This window comes from Tyto alba, unplaced genomic scaffold, assembly GCF_018691265.1.
Source record: "Tyto alba isolate M040663 unplaced genomic scaffold, T.alba_DEE_v4.0 Super-Scaffold_42, whole genome shotgun sequence".
Lineage (NCBI taxonomy): Eukaryota > Metazoa > Chordata > Aves > Strigiformes > Tytonidae > Tyto > Tyto alba.
Window position 1 is genome coordinate 34,113,147 of NW_024881318.1, and position 21,753 is coordinate 34,134,899.

The 21,753-nt window shown below is 44.8% G+C and overlaps 1 protein-coding gene across 3 annotated transcripts; it reads left to right on the forward strand.

Moving 5' to 3' along the window:
* The first annotated feature begins 4,067 nt into the window (after positions 1-4,067).
* Positions 4,068-20,454, forward strand: CDC37L1 (cell division cycle 37 like 1). 3 transcript variants are annotated; one of them, XM_042804511.1, is made up of 7 exons: positions 4,068-4,260; positions 6,002-6,283; positions 15,341-15,431; positions 17,377-17,492; positions 17,781-17,903; positions 18,717-18,872; positions 19,713-20,454. In XM_042804511.1, the coding sequence occupies exons 2-7, from the start codon at positions 6,002-6,004 to the stop codon at positions 19,812-19,814; spliced, it is 870 nt and encodes a 289-aa protein (XP_042660445.1). In that variant the 5' UTR covers positions 4,068-4,260; the 3' UTR covers positions 19,815-20,454. The 3 variants fall into 3 exon arrangements, with proteins under 3 accessions (XP_042660445.1, XP_042660442.1, XP_042660443.1); XM_042804508.1 differs by lacking the exon at positions 4,068-4,260 and adding an exon at positions 4,504-4,680; XM_042804509.1 differs by lacking the exon at positions 4,068-4,260 and adding an exon at positions 4,504-4,680 and having other exon boundaries at positions 17,784-17,903.
* The last annotated feature ends 1,299 nt before the right edge of the window (positions 20,455-21,753 follow it).

Consider the following 21,753-nt stretch of genomic DNA (forward strand, 5'->3'; position numbering starts at 1 on the left):
GGTTTTGCTGAATTACCAAGAACAGGGAGATATAGATATCTCTTGGTCTTAGTGGACACGTTTAGTGGATGGCCAGAAGCCTACCCCTGTTGCACCAATATGGCTCGTGAGGTAGTGAAACAGCTGCTGAATCAAATAATGCCCTGATTTGGTATACCAGCAGGCATATCTTCAGATAGAGGTCCCCATTTTTATCACAGAAGTTCAGAAAGTGGGAAAAGCATTTAGGGATTAGATGGGACCTACATACCCCATAAAGGCCTCAGGCCAGTAGAAGGCTAGAACATTTGAACTAAAACTCTCCAACTAAAACTGAGTATGATATGCCAGGAAATCTGATTAAAAGCACTACAAATAGCATTATTAAGAATAAGAATACAGACTGGAAAAATCACATAAGCCTGTATGAATTAATGTATCAGTTCCTGAAGACTTTTCTTTGCAGCAAAGCCAGGATCTCCAACAACACCTGTTGGCCCTGGGGAAGACCCTCCAGCAGCTTCACAACCAGATTTGCATCACCAAAGTGGGTAGACACTCCGGCTCACCGATTCCAACCAGGGGACTGAGTCTAATTTAAACATGGAAAGATGAGCCACGGGCAACTAAGTGGCAGGAACCCTTCGAGGTACTATTGACCACCTATACAACACTGAAGGTAGCAGAGAAGGGACCTTGGATACACTACTCTCGGGATAAAAGAGGCTCTGCTCCATGGATGGTGAAACAAAAATCATCACTCAATTTGAAGTTTGTAAGAAAAACTTGTGGGTAATAATTTCAACTGTTTTATTATTATATATATATATATAATAAAAAAAAAAAAAAAAAAAAAAGAAGGCAGGGGACCAGCTTTTTAACCAGGTCGGACTTAGGGCAAGAAATTAAATGGTAAAAGAATTTAATATAGACTGGTCCTGATTGACTAGCTGGTTTCCATCCCTTCCATGGGTAAAGCAATTTGTTGTTATTATAATTTTGATAATCTTTACATGCTTGATCACTCAAATATGACTGTTACAATCTTGTTTAGTATTATATATTACATATATTACATCATATTATGATAGTATTATAACTATCAACTTTTAAGTGTAAGAAAGGATGGTCCCAGGCTGGAGGGCTGATAGTAAACATGATAATCATTGTCATCTTTATTGTAATCAGTACAATCAAAAGAATAATGTTATGAGACTTATGAGAATTTATGGACTCTAATAAGTCTTAAAGGGGGGAATTGATACCTCCTGACAATTGCCATGGCGAAATTGCTAGCAACAGATGATAAGTGGAAGGGAGGAGCTGGGTATCCTGTTAAGCTTTGGATAAATGTAACTAGGACAGAAAGACCCCAAACTGTCCAATTTGATGCCTGTCAGGTGTTGAACTGTGGAAGTGTTGAGACCTAAAGACAAGTAGTGAAAGTAAATATCTATGCCCTGAGACACAAATTCATAGGGGGCTACCATGTCCCGGGTGGAATAATTTATGGTGGACTATCATCTACCAGGGATGGCCCTATACACCTCCCCCATCCAATACAGCAAAGGCATTAAAGGATCAAATAAGCATATCTAAAGGGGTCCCCAGTCCCACCTGCTCATCTTTGCAATGTAATCCTATAGTAATAACCATCAAAAGGCTGATAACCTCGTAGATCGCACTTATGGCCTTGGGGCAGATGTAACAGGGAAGGACCCCGTAGCAAGATTTAGAATAGCAGTATGGGCATCACAGACTAAGATTAGTAAAGAGAAAAAGCAGTGCACTCAATCCCCCGAAGAAGGAAAATTGAGTCCCCCTAGTGATCCTAAAATTGTGACGGTTGTGAAACAAAGGATCTTAAACAAACTTCTGAAATAGAGGCAGGATACAGGGATACAAATGCCTGGGTAGAATGGATCAAATATATGGTACAGAGTTTAAATCATAGCAATTGCTATGCCTGTGCAACAGGAAGACCAACGACACAAGTTGTTCCCTGCCCCATGGGTTTGGACTCAGGATTCACAAGGCATGCAGTGCATGATTGCCCTCTACAAGAAGGCTGCTTGGGGTAATGAAACTTGCAAGTATTCAGCATTACTATTTCCTGCCATACAGGACAAGGATATCAAAGTACCACCTGCTTTTTCCACTGCCTTTGGTCTCTCATGACAGGGTAATAAGGCTACCAGACTTTTGGGAAAAGTCAACTTACACACAAAAACCTTGAATGTGACTAACAACAGTGCAGGAAATTACTCAGCATTAAGTACCCTCAGAGTAGACCTGTGGTGGTATTGTGGACGAAGAATCCTGCAACCCATCCTACCAGCAGTTTGGAAGGGAACATGTGCAGTTGTCCAACTGACCATCCCATTCACCCTGGCATTTGAAAAAAGATCAGAACCTTCAGGTAGACATGCAAAGAGGAACCTAGGAGTATCATCTGATGATCAAATATACATTGACTGCATTTGAGTTCCTTGGGGAGTCCCAGATGAGCATAAGGCAAGGAATTGAATATTGGAAGTGTCTGAGTCCTTTTTATTCTGGCGGGTAACTATAAACAAGAACGTAGACTGGATAAATTATGTTTATTATAATAATCAGAGGTTTATAAATTATACTAAAGATGCAGTAAAGGGGATTGCCAAGCAGCTAGATGCTACAAGTAGAGTGGCCTGGGAAAACAGAACAGCTCTAGATATGATAATTGCTGAGAAAGGAGTTGTATGTGTAATGCTGGGGAACAAATGCTGTACTTTTATTCCAAATAACACAGCCCCTGATGGGACTATCACTAAGGCATTGCAGACAGAAACTTACTACCTTGGCGGATGAACTAGCAGAGAATTCAGGAATAGACAGTTCACTGACTGAGTGGCTGGATTCCTGGTTTGGGAAATGTAAGGGAATGGCCGTATCCATCCTCACTTCTTTGATTGTAGCAGCAGGTGTCCTAGCAGCAGTGGGATGCTGCATAATCCCTTGCATCAGAGGATTGGTTCAACGCCTCACTGAAACTGCCTTGTAAAAACAGAGGCCTCGGGGACCACCCCCTCTACCTTGACAAGGTGCTGTTACTAGAAGAACAGGGAGATAAGGACGCAAGAGATGACCTGTCATCAGAGAAAAGATGCGAAATCATGTTGTCAACACTAGAAAATACTCATGGAGCAATACTCTGAGAAATGGGAAAAGCAACAAGGGTATAAATAAAAAACAGGGGGAAATTGTAAGGGGAAGAAAGAATGTTGTTTTCGCCTGACAAGCCTGATAAGAATAACGAGACGGGCGATTCACACCTAGCCTGTGGCTAGAAGTGGTCTTTTTGTTAACTGTGATGACCCAGTACTTGGAACTAGTTTTAGGTGGCTGGAGATACCGAAAGGCTTGGGGAACCTGAACTTCTGAACTTTTCATCTTACTACGCTTGCGTGATGAGTCCATGCATATTAACTTCTCCGCCCTGGAGAAAGCGAAGGTTCATTTCCATGAGCATCAGACGTACGAACACATACATGAAGGGGGGTGTCGGTAGGCGGTTCGGGAAGTCCGTACACCCTGTAGTACCCAGCCAGTGAGGAATCCGGGGAGGGAACCTGGGGTCGGGAAAAAGGGATAGAAACCATCGCACGATGGCTGTTAGGCGAGTCCACCTAGTGGGGCGCCCGGTCTTGCAGGATCGTAATAAAGAGTGCTTTCACCACGCCTCCTCTCTGAGCCGCTGATCATTGGCAACGGAGCATTTCTCACAGCGCGGCACCTCAGGGTGCCGGAATAACCGCGGTGACAAGTTCCCCCCTCCGCGCAGGCTGTCAGGGGCGACCCGCCGCTACGCCCTCCCAGCGGCCGAGGGCCCGCCGCTCTGCCGGGGGCCTCATCGCCCGGACCCGCAGCTCCACAGCCGCCTTCGGTGCCGTTCGGTGCCATTCGGGGCCGTTCGGGGCCGGGGCGGGCGGGCGGCGGGGATGGGCGACCCGGCCCGGCCCGCGTTGCCACGGCGACCGCGGCGCCCCCAACGGCCGCGGCGCGCGACCCCGCCCCGCCCCCGCGGGCGGCGTCCCTCGCCACAACGCCCGGCAGCGCCGGCGCCGCCTGTGCGCGCACCCGCGGCCGCCTTGCCTCCCGGTTGTTTTTTGGTTTTTTTTTTTTGAAAAAAAATAGAGATATTATCGATATATACACACGCATGGCTCGTCAGCGTCCTTGCCGGCGGGTAGGCTCCAGGGCGGCGGCTGGCCCGCCGCCGCCGCGGAAGAGGCCCTACACACGGTACTCCGAACGATGGCAGGCGGGCGCGCCTCGGCGCCGTAACTGCTGGCCAGTGCGCGCGCGCGTGCGCGCGCTACCGGGGGTGTGTGTGTGGGGGGGGGGGGTGTGTGAGGGGGTTACGGGGTCCGGGTCCCGGCTCCGTCCCGCCGTGCCGGCCCGCCCGCGGCTGGCGCAGAGGCCCCGCCCGCCGGCGCCGGGGGGCGGGAGCGCGGCGGCTCGCTTCGGTTGCCGGAAGTGGTGCGCGGCCTCCCCTTCCGGTGAGGGGCGAGAAGCGCCGCGGAGCGGCTGAGGCCGCGCTCAGGGGCGAGGATGGCGCTGTGGCTCCCGCGCCCGCGGGACGGCGGCCCCCCGCCGCCAACGCCGCAGGGCGAGGAGCGGGGACCGGCTCCCGCGCCCCCTCAGCGCGTACCGGAACCGCAGGTACGCCCGCGCCGCTCCCCCGCCTCGGCTGCCCGGCGGCCGGAGCCCGACCCGCGGAGCGGGCCCGCGGAGGGACGCGGGTAGCCGCGGGGCGGGGGTCGGTACGTGTCCGGACGCGCCCGCTGCTACAGCGGGGCTGCGCCGCTGCGCGCCAGCGGGGGCAGATGCGCTGCCGCCGCCTTGGGGGGTGGGGAGGATGGCGGAGGGTGTGTCTGGCGTCTGCCGCCACCCGTGAGTTACAGTTCCACGTTTGGCAAGAGCCGCGGAAGGAGCTGGGCTGAAGCTGTCCCAGCACCCTCGTGTTTAGAAAGCAGCCGTACGGGGGCGTGGGGGGAGTGTGTGCGTTTCCCTGTTGGCTTGGGCCAGTCGGTGTTTTATAAATACGCTGTCAGGAGTTGTGCAAGAAGCTGCCGTTAGTTTTTCAAACAGTGACATGTTCTTACTGTTGTAAAAAAAAAAAAAAAAAAAAAAAGTAGTAATTCCCAAGCAAAGTTGTCACAAGAACTTTGATGTACCTACGTTAAAGTTTCCTTCAAGTTATGTTTTACAACTTGTGCTGTCCTTCATGTCCCTCTGCCAGAGGTTATCAGCACCACAAATTTCATAATACTGCACTGGATGGCTGAGGAACTAATGGGTATGGATGTTTTTTCTCTGCTCTTGGTGGGAAGTCATGGCATATGCTTTAGAGGATAATTTCTTAAATGACTAAATGTGAATTCCCAGCTTAAGAGGTCATTTTCTCTCCTAGCTATGAGTGGTGACCTCCTTGATAGATTTGACCAAAAGGAGCATATGTTTGTGCTGGGCCTCAGCCACTTCGTAACTTAAATTCTACTTTCTCTGTCCGTTCAAGGGAAGATGTTGGCCATCTGTTAGGTAATCCGTATTGGAATGCAGGCAGCAGCAGTTAATTTACTGTTGTGATCTGACATCACAAAATAGATACTTTCTTCTCAGAAGTATATATTCAGAGTATTTTCACCCTTGGTTGTTACTAGCATTGCAGCCCAAAGACAGCTGGAGGTGTTTCAGCTGTGTCAAAAATTTTTTTTACAGTCTGGAGACTATTACCAATAGCAGTACCTAATCCGTGATCTTGCAAATGCAATTAAAGTTAAGACAGCTTGAATTAGAAATCTCTTTCTAAAAAACATCTAGCTGTACAATACTATGATTCATCACTCCAGCGAATATAATGCTGTGTATCTAAGGTGCCTTACAGGTACACTGTCTTTGGGATTTAGGCCTGTCTGCCCCTGTACAAACGGTGAACTGTCAGTTTTCCCTCCATAAATACTATGTCTGATTTTCCTCGCAGATGTACAGCCAAGGGATTGAATTAGCCTGCCAAAAAGAAAGAGAGTTTGTGAAGCACTCTGTGGAGTACACATGGAACCTAGCAGAAGCCCAGCAGAAACTTGGTAGCTTAGCACTGCATAATTCAGAATCCCACGATCAGGAATCTGCTCAAGCAAAGACTGAAGCTGCAGAGTTGAGAAGGAGAGAGGAAGAATGGAGAAGAAAAGAAGAAGCACTAAACCAGAGGGAAAAACAGCATTTGTGGAACACAGATCCTGTTAGTAAGGAGGTATTTAATAAGGTATGACCTCTGTCAGTGTGCATGAAAACAAACATTAGCCTCTTTTTTTTTTATTCCATTCCTTACTAGTCTTAAGGGTCTTCTGTGTCCAGTAGAACACAAAACCACAGTATGTGTTAAATGGAGGGGTTTTTCCCTCATGGAAGGAAGGGAGCAAGCTGCACTTATACTCCAGATCTGGGTGACCTTTCTGTACCAGAAGTGTGAATCAGAACTTGTGTAGACCATCTAGGTATTAGATATGAGCTGGCAACATGCACTTGCAGCCCAGAAAGCCAGCTGTATCTTGGGCTGCATAAAAAGCAGTGAGGCCAGCAGGTTGAGGGAGGTGATTCTCCCCCTCTATTATGCTCTCATGAGACCCCACCTGAAATGCTGCATCCAGCTCGGGGACAAGGAAGACATGTATGAAAAGGCACGGTACACCTCTCCTGTGAGGAAAGGCTGAGAGAGTTGGGGTTGTTCAGCCTAGAGAAGAGAAGGTGCTGGGGAGAGCTTTGGTTTTAAACTGAAAGAGAGTAGGTGTTGTGGTTTGAGCCTACTCAGCAGCTAAATGCCATACAGTCGCTCACCCACCCTCCCCCCACTTGGGAATGGGGAGGGAATCGGAGGAGCAAAGGGAGACTCGCAGGTTGAGATAAAAACAGTTTAATAACAGTAACAGAATAATATGCTGACTGCGGTATCAACCCGTAATGTACAATACAGCTGCTCACCACCCGCCGACCGACACCCACCTGCTCCTGGAACACCAAGGCCCCGCAGCCACACTCCCAGAAGTGGCAGCCCCTCCCGGCCCACTCCTGCCTTTATATAGTGAGCGCAATGTCACGTGACATGGACTATCGGCCAATCCGGGCCCAGCCCTCCAGCTGTGCTGCCCCCTGTCTTGGTTTGGGCTGAAATAGAGTTAATATTCCTTTTCAGGGACTAGATGAGTGCTGTGTTTTGGATTTAGCTTTGGGTTTGGTATGAGAAGAATGCTGATAGCACACGGACGTTTTCAGCTGCTACCGAGACTTCAAGGACTCTCCGACCCCCCATGTCCTGCCCATGCGCAAGGGCACAGGGAGCAGGGAGGGAGCACGGCCAGAGCACCAGACCCAAATTGGCCAGTGAAATATTCCATATCATGGAACGTCATGCTCACTATATAGAGGAGGGGTGGTCAGGAAGGGGCTCTCTCTCTCTCTCTTGCTTCCAGGATTGCGATTGTGGGATCTTGGTATCTCGGGGTCGCTGGCCAGGAACGGGCTGGATATTGGTTAGCGGGTGGTGAGCAATTACACTGTACATTGCCTGTTTATATATTTCTTTTTGTTTTCCCCCTATCATCATCATTGTTCTCATTTTATTGCCATTATTAAACTGTCCTTATCTCAGCCTGCGAGTCTCCCTTCACCACTCTAATCCCCTCCCCCATTCCCAGGTGGGGAGGGGGAAGGGAGGGTGATTAGCTGCGGGGGTTGGTTGCTGATCAGGCTCAAACCATGACACCCCACACACAGGCAAGGGCTCTGGGGCCTGGGGAGCCTCTGGAACCTCAGTGTGCTGCAGCACTCCTCCAGCTACCAAACCAACAGGAACTCTAGTCCAGCCCAAACCAGGACAATATCCACCCCTTATTCCATATCATTTTACATTATGCTCACGTTCCATATTTCTAATACATTCTTGTTATTTACTGTCCTCATCCTTGGTCAAAGACATATGCGCACAGATGTCATTCCCTCAGTCCATGGTCCATCATTGCAGGATGTATCATGAGTTCACTTGGTCCATAGCTTCAGGTTCCATCTGTCATAACAGTCCCTTCAGGCAGGAGGAGTGATGCTCAGTCAGTAGGGCAGAGGTGTCCTTAGACCTGGCAGGAGGATGGCATGCAGTCTCTGTTGCAGCTGGAGCTGGTGGCTGATGCATCTGATGGTGTCTGTATTCACAGTCTGCGGCAGTCGCTGGGCATCAGTTGCTGGAACCAGTCCTATTTTCATCCACGTTCATGTTTGCCATAACAAAGCATTGGTAGGGTGGTGTGGTGACTAATCTAATACAGCTTATTGGCTATTTTCGCCTAACATTAAGTCCCCTTGAGGTACACATTGGACTTCCCCGTCCTGCATTACCCACCAAGTGCACGTGGGTCCTTGGGCAAAGGTAATTCCACGTATGGGCTTACCTTTACCTGAGGTAGGAATAACCCAGATGGTCTTCCCCAGCATGTTTTTAGGGTGCACTACCGGGACTCTGTCTCCATCTACAATATGCAGAATGTTTGACTGCACAGGGCCAGCCTGGTTGGCAGATCCTCTAGTATTGACTAACCAGGTGGCCTTTGCTAAATGTGTGTCCCAATGCTTAAAAGTTCTGCCTCCCATTGCTCTCAGCATGGTCTTCAGTAGCCCATTATACCGCTCAATTTTCCCAGATTGGGGCATGATAGGGGATATGATATATCCACTCAGTGCCATGATCTTTTGCCCAGGTGTTTATGAGATTATTTTGAAAATGAGTACCATTATCTGACTCAATTCTATCTGGGGTGCCATGCTGCTACAGGACTTGTTTTTCAAGTCCCAGAATAGTGTTCCAGGCAGTGGCATGGGGCACAGCATATGTTTCCAGCCATCCGGTAGTTGCTTCTACCATTGTGAGCACATAACACTTACCATGCTGAGTTTGTGGGAGCGTAATATAATCGATCTGCCAGGCCTCCCTATATCTATACTTTAACCATCTCCCTCCATACCAAAGAGGTTTTAACCGCTTGGCCTGCCTGATCACAGCACATGTCTCACATTCATGGACAACCTGTGATATAATGTCCATAGTTAGGTCCACCCCTCGGTCATGAGCCCATCTATACGTTGCGTCTCTTCCTTGATGGCCTGAGGAGTCATGGGCCCAGCGAGCCATAAATTTTTCACCCTTATGCTGCCAGTCCAGATCTACTTGGGCCACCTTAATCTTTGCAGCCTGGCCCACCTGGTGGTTGTTTTGATGTTCTTCCGTTGCTTGATTTTTGAGTATATGAGCATCTACGTGGCGTACTTTCACAACCAAGTTCTCTCTTTGAACAGCAATATCTTGCCACAAATCAGCAGCCCAGATGGGTTTGCCTCTACGCTGCCAGCCACTCTGTTTCCACTGCTGCAACCACCCCCACAGGGCATTTGCCACCATCCATGAGTCAGTGTAGAGATAAAGGACTGGCCATTTTTCTTGCTCAGCAATACTTAAGGCCAGCTGGATGGCTTTCACCTCTGCAAGTTGACTGGATTCACCCTCTCCTTCAACAGCTTCTGCGACCCGACGTGTGGGGCTCCACACAGCAGCCTTCCACTTCCGATGTTTCCCTACAATGCGACAGGACCCATCGGTAAATAAGGCATATCGCTTCTCATTATCTGGTAGCTCATTATATGGCGGTGCCTCTGCAGCTGGGGTCACCTCTTCCTCTGGTGACATTCCAAAGTCTTTGTTTTCTGGCCAAGTTGTGATTACTTCTAGTATTCCTGGGCGGTTGGTGTTTCCTATTCGAGCCCGCTGTGTGATGAGCGCGACCCACTTACTCCACGTAGCGTCAGCTGCATGATGTGTTGAGGGGACCTTCCCTTTGAACATCCAGCCCAGTACCGGCAGTTGGGGTGCCAAGAGGAGCTGTGCTTCTGTACCAATCACTTCTGAAGCAGCTCAGACCCCTTTGTATGCTGCTAGTGTCTCTTTTTCAGTTGGAGTACAACGGGCTTCAGATCCTCTATACCCTCGACTCCAGAATCCCAGGGGTCTCCCTTGGTGCCCTCTGCCAAAGTCTCCAGGTAGAGCCATTCTCCCCAGCTGCAGTGTAGAGCCCATTTTTAACATCATGTCCTGCCCGAACTGGCATGAACGATTTCTTGTTTAATTTGTTCAAAAGCTTGCTTTTGTTCAGGGCCCCATAAAATTCATTTTTCTTCTGGGTCACTTGATAAAGAGGGCTTATGATCTGACTGTAATTTGGAATATGCATTCTCCAGAAGCCTATCACATCTAAGAAAGCTTGTACTTCCTTTCTGCTGGTTGGTGGAGACATCGCCGTTATTTTATTAATCACATCTATGGGAATCTGACAATGTCCATATTGACATTTGATTCCTAAAAACTGAATCTCCTGTGCAGGGCCCTTGACTTTACCCTGTTTTATGGCGAAGCCAGCTCTCAAAAGAATTTTAACTATTTTCTCTCCCTTCTCAAAAATTCTTCTGCTGTATTCCCCCATATAATGATATCATCGATGTATTGTGGGTGTTCTGGACCTTCACCCTGTTCCAGTGCAGTATAGATCAGTCCATGGCAAATAGTGGGACTGTGTTTCCATCCCTGGGGCAGTCTGTTCCAGGTGTATTGGACACCCCTCCAGGTGAAAGCAAACTGTGGCCTGCATTCTGCTGCCAGAGGGATGGAGAAAAAGGCATTGGCGATATCAATTGTGGCGTACCGCTTGGCTGCCTTTGACTCCAGTTCATACTGAAGCTGTAGCATGTCTGGCACAGCAGCACTTAACGGTGGTGTGACTTCATTCAGGCCCCAATAGTCCATTGTCAATCTCCACTCTCCATTAGACTTCTGCACTGGCCATATAGGGCTGTTGAAGGGTGAGCGACTTTTGCTGATCACCCCTTGGCTCTCGAGTTGACGAATCAGTTGGTGGATGGGAACTACAGAATCTCTGTTGGTGCGATATTTCCGTTGGTGCACAGTCGTGGTAGCGATCGGCACCTGTTGCTCTTCAACCTTCAGTAGTCCCACAGCAGAAGGATCTTCTGAGAGCCCTGGCAGAGTGGACAGCTATTTGATTTCTTCTGTCTCCAAGGCAGCTATACCAAAAGCCCACCGGTACCCTCTTGGGTCCTTAAAATACCCTCTCCGGAGATAATCTATTCCAAGAATACAGGGAGCTTCCGGGCCAGTCACAATGGGGTGCTTTTGCCACTCATTTCCAGCTAGGCTCACCTCAGCCTCCAACACAGCTGTTGAGAACCTCCTGTCTCTCCTAAGATACAGATAGCCTCTGTTCCTTGGAAATTCAACGGCATCAGGGTGCACTGGGCACCAGTGTCCACCAAAGCCTTATACTCCTGGGGGTCAGATGTGCCAGGCCATCAAATCCACACAGTCCAGTAAACACGATTGTCCCTCTCCTCCACCTGGCTGGAGGCAGGGCCCCTCTAATGCTGCTTATAGTGTCCATTATCGATGAAGGGGATAGTGCAGTCTACGCGGATCTCAGTCTCATCCTGGTTACTCACTTCTTGTAAATACAACTCAGAAGTTCTCCTCATAGGATCAGGAGCAGAGTCAACTCTTCTACGCTGTTTGGGTAACTGATTAGCTGAGACTGGAGCGGCACTTCTCCTGGAAGAACCTTGATTTGTAGCCGTTCTTCCTTCCAACTCTCGAACCCGCTCTCTTAGAACGTAGGTGGGTTTCCCATCCCATTTTCTCATGTCTTCTCCATGGTCGCGCAGGTAATACCATAGGTTCCCCCGTGGTGTATACCGTCTCGTTTGAGTAGGGAACTGTTTGCTCCTGATAGCCGAGACCTTAGTCTGTGCAGGTGGAAAGTAGGACATGTCCTCTTTGAGTTGTTGGACTTCTTGTGACAGTTTCTCCACAGCCGCGACGATGAAAGAAGAGAGACTTTCTTCGTAGTGCTGGAGTTGGTGAGTCAAGTTGTCCATAGTTGGTCCCTCTTCATCTCTCCAGTTCAATACTGCTAATACATTGGTATGTGATGGTGGAAGCACTCCATATAAACTTCTGACACATGGGCCAGGTACATTGGACTTCATCTGGGTCTGTGGGTAGCCGTGCATCATCTGGATCATAATAAACCATCTCCCGCACAGGCAGTTCCCTCACGTATTGGATGCCTCTCTTGATGGTGGTCCACTTACTTAGATGACATATAAGATCTTCCTTGAAGGGATATCTGTCCCTCACGCCTGACAGTAGTCATCTCCAAAGGCTGAGCGTTTGTGTCTTTCTTCCAATAATCTTGTGAATGCCTGTGTCCCTGGGCAGGGATCCCAGTTGCCTGGCTTCTCTACCTTCTAATTCCACACTGTTGGCCCCACTATCCCAGCATCGGAGCAGCCATGTAAGGAGGTGTTCACCTGGATGGTGGCTGAAATCCTTTCTCATGTCTCGTAGTTCACTCAGGGATAGGGATCGGGTGATTACCACTGGCTCTGCCTCCTCCTCCTGTTCTTGTGATGGCCCTCGCTCACCATCATCTTTTATAATGCGAGGGGATTTTTTAGTGTATTTCTTCTTCTGTATGGGAGCAACTGATACTGTTGTGGATTGATGCTCCAGTTCACCTGCAGTACTTATCGTAGGGGTCGGATTGGCTGCAGCGTCAGTCGCCTGAGTTGGAGTGGCTGCAGTGCCTGGTGGGGGTGTCAGAGTGGTTGCAGTGCCGGTTGTTTTGCTCGCAGATGCCGAGACGTCTTCCTTTTGAGGGTACTGCATGGTGGCAAGCAGGGTTCGGTAGGCATGGGCCAGGCCCCAGCATGTTGCAATGATCTGCATCTCTCTTGAGGTGTCAGGATGACAGCACACCTTTTCTAAATATTTTACTAATTTCTCAGGATCCCGCACTTGTTCAGGGGTGAAGTTCCAAAACATTGGCGGTCCCCACTGTCCTAGGTACTTATCCATGCTACCCCACACTCCCAGCCACTCATAACTCTGCAACCCTGGGGTAGACCTCTGGGTGGTATTCAGAAACAGTTGCATAACCTGAAACAGAACCTGAACCACATTCAGGAACACTACAGCTTCTAGAAACAAGACAACAACATTAATATGAGCATTCCATGAATATTCAGAGTTCTCAGCATTCTCAAGTATACTTGCGAGTAGCTTGGAGAAGGGGAAGATGGAAAAAGGTATCTCCCCCTTGGGTGGTCTTTCCGAGGAGAAAAGGTGGAGGGTGTAGTTACTGACCCACTCCAGTAGGTGCCCCACAACTTCCAGGACCAAAGATTTTATCATGCCATAAATTAGAGTTACATAATACAGCAAGGCAAAAATCTTATTCCAATTCCCATGGGTAATAAGCAACAGCATGGAGATTACATATGGTAAGTAATGTGATGTATAACACAACTGCAGCAACAAAACCCACGATTTTAGGAGCCAAGCAAATGACATTGTAACAGGACGGGCAGTCGGCATTATAACAAACTTGATAGTACACACAAATCAAATTGTTATTATCTCAACCCTTTGGGCCCCACATTGGGCGCCAAAAAGGACTGTTGTGGTTTGAGCCTACTCAGCAGCTAAATGCCACACAGTCACTCACGCACCCTCCCCCAACTTGGGAATGGGGAGGGAATCGGAGGGGCAAAGGGAGACTCGCAGGTTGAGATAAAAACAGTTTAATAACAGTAACAGAATAATACACTGACAGCAGTATCAACAGGTAATGTACCATACAGCTGCTCACCTCCTGCCTGCTCCCAGCCGGCAATCCCAAACACAAAAGCCCCACAGCCACACTCCCAGAAGTGGCAGCCCCTCTCGGCCCGCTCCTGCCTTTATATAGTGAGCACAATGTCACATGACATGGACTATCGGCCAATCGGGGCCCAGCCCTCCAGCTGTGCTCCCCCCGCCCCCGCACACAGGTGAGGGCACTGGGCCCTGGGGAGCCCTGGGGGGCTCAGGGTGCTGCAGCTCCTCCCGCTGCCAGACCAACGGGAACTCCAGTCCAGCCCCAGCCAGGACAGTAGGTTTAGATTGGATATAACGAAGACATTTTTTTATGATGGGGGTGGTGAAACACTGCAGCAGGTTGCCCAGAGTGGTTGTGGCTGCATCTTCCCTGGAAATGTTCAAGGCCAGGTTGGATGGGGCTTGGAGCAACCTGGTCTAGTGAAAGATGTCCCCTGCCCACTGCAGAGAGAGGTGGAACTAGTTGTTCTTTAAATGCCCCTTCCAACCCAAACCATTATATGTAGTGCAAGTGTTGCCAAATATGCTGAAAAATTACTTTTTTTCACATGAGGAGTCTGCTTCTGTACTGTGTCGAATTCTTAAAATGTGAGACTGTTAGTTTGCCTGTAATAAGGACTACTGTAATGCAGATTATTTAATCACAGACTTTTTTTGATAGAGAATCTCGGCTTTGATTTCACAATTTGAACAACAAGCGCATCTCCTGATTTCACTGATTTTAGCTGCATCCTGGCTATTAAGTTCCTACCTGAGTGTTGTGGTTTAAACTGGGCTGGCAGCCAAACACCACACAGCTGCTTGCTCCCCCTCCCCCACCCCGGGGATGGGGGAGAGAATTGGAGGGTAAAGGGAAACTTGTAGGTTGAGCAAAACAGTTTAATAACTGAAATAAACTAAAACAATAATAGAAAGTACAAATGTGTAATGCACAGTGTGACTGCTCGCTACCTGCTGACTGATACCCAGTCTGTTCCCAGCTAGCGATCCCGAAAAAAACACAAGATCATGAAGCTGCAATCCCAGAAGTGAGAGCCCCCCCGCCCCTTTCCAGCTAACCCTCCTTTCTATACTGAGCAATGATATGGAATATTTCACAGGCCAGTTTGGGTCTGGTGCTTGGGCTCTGCTCCCTCCCAGCATCTTGCACACCAGTGCATGGGCAGGACAGGGAAAGTTGAAAAGTCCTTGATCTCTTAGCAACAACTGAAAACATCAGTGTATTATCAACATTCTTCTCATGCCAAATCCCATACTGAATCCAAAGCACAGCACTATTCTAGCCACTAAGAAGAAAAATTAACCCTATCCCAGCTGAAATCAGGACACTGAGGACAGAAGATTTTCAGGAATTCTTTAGTTGGTAGACTATGAGACTTTTGAACTCTATTATTAGGCAATGCACATTTTTAAAGAAAACCTTCTCAAGTATATGACACAACTCTAAAATTAGAACATAGCACTTTAAGTAGTAACATATTAAAATACAATACTCCTATATATCACAAAAAGATATGTCTTGGGTTTCTGTGATAGTACAATTTTTCTTTTCCTCAGAGTTTTATTAATCATAAAAGAAAAGAAACAGAAGATGAAGATGTGTCTGGACCACTTATGCAAAAACATGAAGAAAAGATTAGACACTTTGGTGAGTATGCCTTTTCCAACATTCTGTAGTTCAAAGTTCTACAGAATTTGTGTAGGTTTGCTCCTTATTGTATAGAATGAATTCTAACAAATTAAACACCTGGCTAACAGACCGCTCAGCTTAATTTTATCAGGACAGATAATTTCAAAGCAAAGTAAGGTGTAAACTGTAGAAGCTTGTTAGTTCCCCTGACCAGTAAGAACTTAAAAAAAAAAATAAGGATCTTAAAACATGAAAACTAAAGTTCTAGCAACTTTTTATACTATGCAGTGGGAAAAGGCAGGGACATTCATGGAAATGAAAGTCGTGTGTATAAAAGTGCATGGGGTTGTCCATAGCACTCTCCTTTTAATAAATGCTTTTCTGGTGGCTATTAAGCTACAAGGGTAATGTTAACTAAAGAGTAATTAAAGGGAAACTTTTTTAAGTGCTGACTGAGAGTAGGTGTATGTGGAATTAGGTGTTTTTAAAATTGCATTTAATTATCCACTAGGTGTCACTTTAGCTCTGTTGTAATTGTTGATCCCAGTTAAGCACAAAGCTGATCTTGTAAAGCAATCTGAAATTTTGATGGTTCTCTGAAGTGCTTTCCATTCTTAGTTACAGGCTGGTTTCATACTATGATATAGTATAGCCATATTTGGAATTCCAGAACAATCAAGTGCAGGACTGAGTTAGCAAAATTCAATTATTTGTACAAACTAACTTTTACTAAGCCACTTGGCTTCTAAGGGTCTTAAACTGTTTTAAAGAAAGGTTTTCTAGCCCTGTTACCCTTAGCAAGCCTTGCAGGTACCAAGTTGTCACAATATGCAAGTAGCAGTGATAGGCAACAGGTTCTCTCAAATACCTTAATTGCGAAGTGTAATGATAGCAGAATCAGAGGAAGTCTCCCCTGCTGTGCATTTCAGCAGGGGAAAAAAAAAAAAAAAAAAAAAAAAAAAAAAAAGGGGCTTTCTTGCAGGCTTCCTAGCTAAGAGTTGGACAAAATTACTTTGTTGTCTAAATTCCGATTAAGCTGTTACAGAAGGTCATCAATTTTTTTCTTACCTCCTAAATGCAAAGCCATGTTGTTATTTTAATTCGAAATACCTAAGTCCATTGTAAAAAGGGACAGTATATTGATGCTCCTTCAAGTCTCCTGTTGTGTGCTAGCTGCTGCCAAGAGGTGGTTTGGACATAGCTAGCCATATTGCATAAGTCCTGTTTCTGGATCCTGCTCTGGCTTCCAAGCAGTAAAGAACTTAGCAGAATAGAGCTCTTGAAAACAGCCAAAAGAAATATTAGCCATTGCTTTCTCTTTAGGCATTTGTTTGCTAGAATTAAGATTAGCTTAGGTCATTACCACTGAATTATCTTTAGCCTGGTTATAATTATACACTGATAGACATGTAAAGCTGTAGATCTGGTACCTGTTGCCAGTAATGACTTGACTGTCAGTGATACATGAAGGACAATTTTAAGAAGTGCTCTGAGTTCCAATTTTTAAACTCAGCTCTTTACATGAAGGTAGCTTCATGGTATCACTATTCAGTCTTCTAGTTAACGTTCCAATACTGATGTGGCTTTGCTTTTTGAGATCAAGCTGTTCCTGTAATTAAATTAAAATTTCCTAAAAACCTAGCAAATGATGTGTTAGAAGCACTAGTGTGCATGAGAACTGATTAAAAACAACTTAATGTTTAATGCTAGAGAAGCATTGAAATATAGGAAACTGACTGTTAATATCTACTTTTAGTAACTTCGAAGTCTGATTATACCTTCTGGTAATGGTCTTTCACAGTTGGCTAGATGTATAAATAAACCCCACAAATTTAGCTGCATGCTGTCATTCTGAGGTTAGTGAATTAAAAAGGTCTTATATATACTGGGATATCTGTGCAAGTAACTTCCTTGATGCATTAAATCATGTATCCATTTAAAATAACTATGTTTCTCTTATTAGGTATGCTGAGCAGATGGGATGATAGTCAAAGATTTTTGTCTGATCACCCATATCTCGTATGTGAAGAAACATCTAGATATCTGATGTGGTGGTGTTTTCATCTAGAAGCTGAACAGGTATGAAGATGTTTAAATTGTTTGAAAGCATACAGTTTTCCACTTGCAATATGTAAAAGCTGACCAACTTGATTAGCTATCTAATAACTGTTCTTCCCATCCTCTCTCTACTTTATTGAAGAAAAACTCTACAGTGCGTTGTCACTATATAGCTAATTATCATTCCCCTTGCTTCTGTAAGCATCAGTTCTCATCTGATTAGGAATTAGAACAAAAGGAAATTATGTGGAATTTTAGAAATATAATCACAGGAAATAGCTTTAAATCATAACTGTAACTTTTTTTCAGAAGACAGCTCTGATGGAGCAAGTAGCACACCAAGCAGTTGTAATGCAGTTTATTATAGAAATTGCCAGAAGCTGCAGTGTGGATCCAAGAGGCTGCTTTCGTCTCTTTTTCCAAAAAGCCAAAGTAAGTCAGCTTGGGTAATGATGGGAGCAACTCTTGATGCTATACACGGGACCAGTGTTTTAGAGAAGATTTCTTCCTAACCATTACAGGCAAAGTGTTTTATTGACTGATGTAGGCTTATGGGAAAGTGTTTTGTTAGCAGCTCTGTCCTAGACGTCATATTTGGTGTAATCACAATTCTGAAAAAGTAAAGTTTAGTGGATTTTGCTTATCCCAGAGGGAAAGCAAGATACAGCAGGGGGACAACAGGGGTGTTAGAGACAAGTAATAACTAACGACAGCAAACATAGACCAATTTAAGGACTGATTTGGGCTAATTACACTTGTGTTTTCACAGTGTACCTATGTGTTGTCACAACTTTCCATTTCATCTGCATTTCACAGTGGGGCCCAAAACCGTGTCCTTTCTCATTACTGAAATAGAGCAATCCAGACTCTGATGGATCTCAGTGTTGCCTAAAAGAGTTCAGTTAAAGTGTGAGCCAACTTGTACTTTGCTTTCAACCAGAGTGCTACAAGCACCTCTTCTTCTAAGGGTTGTGGCTTCTGAGTTGGAATACAATTAGTTTTATTTTTACGTGTCCTTTGATAAATCAATTACTTTGCTTCTACATGTAAGTACTACAGATTGTCTTAAAATCTACCCAAAAATTTAACTTTAAATTTACTAACATTATTCCCAAGTTGTTCACACTTGTTATACCACAAAGAGCATAACATGCATTACTGCGTGTTTTTTTACAGCACTGTATATGCTTACAACTCAAAAGTAAATCTGGCTGAAGTGCAAATATTTCGTTTTTCTCTTTGCAGACAGGAGAAGGCTATTTTGAGGCTTTTAAAAATGAACTTGAGTCATTCAAGACAAGAGTGAGAATCTGGTCACGCTCACATGGCTTTCAAACTATGTTACTACATGATCTCAGTGTCAGTCCTGGTCTTGTAGGAGAGCTGGTATCTTTTTCACCGGTAGGTTTATTATTTCTAGAAATTAATTTAACTAAACTAGGATTAGGTCCTGCCTTTGGAAGCTGTACCTTTCTGAAATGTAAAGAGGGTTATTCCTAGAGCTGCTAGTGCTCAGGATAGAATATGCAGTATTATCAATATACAAGACATATATGGGCTTTCTTTTTACTTGCTGGAATTCAGAAATCATCAGAATAAGGTTAAAAGCATATGTTAGTTCAGTGCCCTTACATTATCATGATTAAAATAAACACTGCATCACAGAATTGATCAGATGCTAGAATTGTATTCAGCCTTTACCACAAGCAGTGAAATGACAAATTCTGTTCATGGGATCATTCAGGTAAGTCAAGCCTAAGGAAAGTCTTTTGTTGCAATAATAAGAAACTGGGGGTACTTAAGTCTTTTGATACAGTACTAGCGATGGCCACATTCTGGAATGAAGAAGCAACTTAAAAGATTGTCAGAAATTAGGTGTTAGTGAAGGAGTCACAATTGAAACTACGTATTTGAAATAATTTGATTAAAGTACCTCTCAAGTAAGATCCAACAGCTGAATTTTAAGTAAAAGTGCTAGAAATATTGAGACCAAATACAAACTATGCCAGCAAATTTAAAGAATTCTTGTATGGTGAGATAATTTGGGTTGATGAATTTTTCAGAGCTCATTTCTTTACTATTGCTTATTTGTCTTATCTTTAGATGGACAACACAGTCCAACTTAAGCTAAAAATCTCCGTTTCTCTCTTTCTTTCTTTCTCTCTCCTCTCTCTCTCTGTCTCCCCACCTCCATATACACAGTTATGGAGAATTAAGCTGTCGATTTTTCATCTGTTGCAGAACACAGCTGATCTACAAGGTTCCATAAACACAGATGTCTGCAATTTAAACTCTGTGATACAAAGAGATGAAGAAGAATCCAGAATGATGGACATAGTATAGAACTTTTAAGACTGAGGCCAAGTACTCTTCCTTTTTAAATTTTTTTCTTCTTTTTATTTTTTTTTTTTTAAAAAGAAACAGCTATTTTCTTGACACTTATTTTTCTGGGTACTGCACTTTATTTTTCACATCAGATTTTTGTTGTTGTTTGGTTTTAATGGGGAACGGATTCTGAAGAGTGAGTAATTCACAAAAACTTTCAATATTGTTTTAAAATGTGCTGCTAGGTTTTTGGTTGTCCTTGAAGAGCAGGGTTCTCATTGATGAATGTGAAACTGGATGTGTTTTCTGCTACTAACCTTGCCTTTCATGACTTTAGAAATTAAAGTATGAAAAAAAATCTGCACAAATACAATGTTTACAAGAAGTGGTAGATTCTTGGTAGAATCTGCTATTGTCTTACTACAGATGTGGACATGTTCTACTCTATGAATACTGGAGATCACAACTGTATTCATGCTACCTTACTGACATTATAAGCTCTCCAATTTGGTTATCACCAATAGCAATAAATCAGTATCTGGTATCAGTATTTCAGATCTGAATGGATTAGATTAAAACACTGGCTTTCTACCTCTACTAAGGGGATTTAAATGTTACATTGTGCTTTCATTAAACATAACTTGGTTTTATCCTAAAATGTAAGCAACACTTGTCTACGTATTAGTGTTGGGTTGTATGATTTCTGAGAGTCTGACTCTCTTCTTATTAATAAGGGTAACTTCAGATTTGTTTTATTAAACCAAGTGTCATTATGGGGAGAAACATTTGATGGAGGTACAAGGGTTAGGCTAAGACTTCAGTTTAAACAAAAAGCTTTGTCACAGTTCATGTAGAGTAAGGTGTCGTGGGGTTTGAAAGGTGGTTCATATGCTACAAAACTGAAGGGGGTTTCTGACATTGCCAACTCAAAAAATTAAAGTGGAAATTCATTAAAAGCTTCCTGTTTGAGGAGCTGGAAATCCAAATACTATTTCTAGACCAGGCCTTCCACAAAACCTCTGCAATCCAAAATTCTACTGTGCTTTCCTGACTTGCTGCTATTACAGCAATTCTGTCTATAAAAATATATGCTGCAGTTGGAAGACTCCAGTGGAAACAGCTCATATCTCAAAGAATAGTATCAGTATACGCTCTTGATCCTTTATTGTTCAGATTGTGTGTAAGGTCTGGAAGGTATTTTGATTTCAACAGTTTAATGAACACAGCCTACCTGTAGTTGCTAATTTGGGCAAAAGTTGTGCCAATATACAGTAATTTTCAGCTTTGGCCATAGAAGAGATAGGGAAAAATCTTAAATTTGCAGTATATCTAAGAGTGATTATTAGTACAACTGGAGTAGCAAAAGTAGGAACTCCCAGATCTACTGACAGAAGTGGCTTTTTGTGTGCCTTATGTTTTCTAGCAGTTCTTTTGCAGACAGATTGAGGGTAAAGAAGCAAGCAGCTGGTCTGTCCCAGATGCAAATTAGTGATAAACAGCTTCAGTGGTAGGGTTTTTTTTTTTAAGTTTGACAGATACTCCAGAGATGATAAGTAAGCACTGCCTCCTCCTTAAATAATTAGTTAATTATTAAGGGAAACTAATAACTTCAGTTTGTTAACTGAATGTTATATACAAGAGTAGCAAGGGCAGTATAGCTGACTTGCAATTGCTACCATTGTCTGTAGAGCCACATTGGTCTAGCAACCTGTGATATACTGAAAATTATTTTTAAAGTTTCTAAGGGGCTAAAATTGCATGGTGTGGGAATAAGTGTCAAATCATAAGGAGATTTCCTTCCCCTTCTCCTTCCAGCTAACTGAAATTTGTGTAGGCTAGCAAAAAAAACCCCAAGCATAGCTGATTTTTTCTGAAATCAAAATGCATAAATAGAAGTACGCAGCAAAGCAGGGTTTCTCATTATAATGTGGTAGCTACAGTTTTCTACCCCCTGACT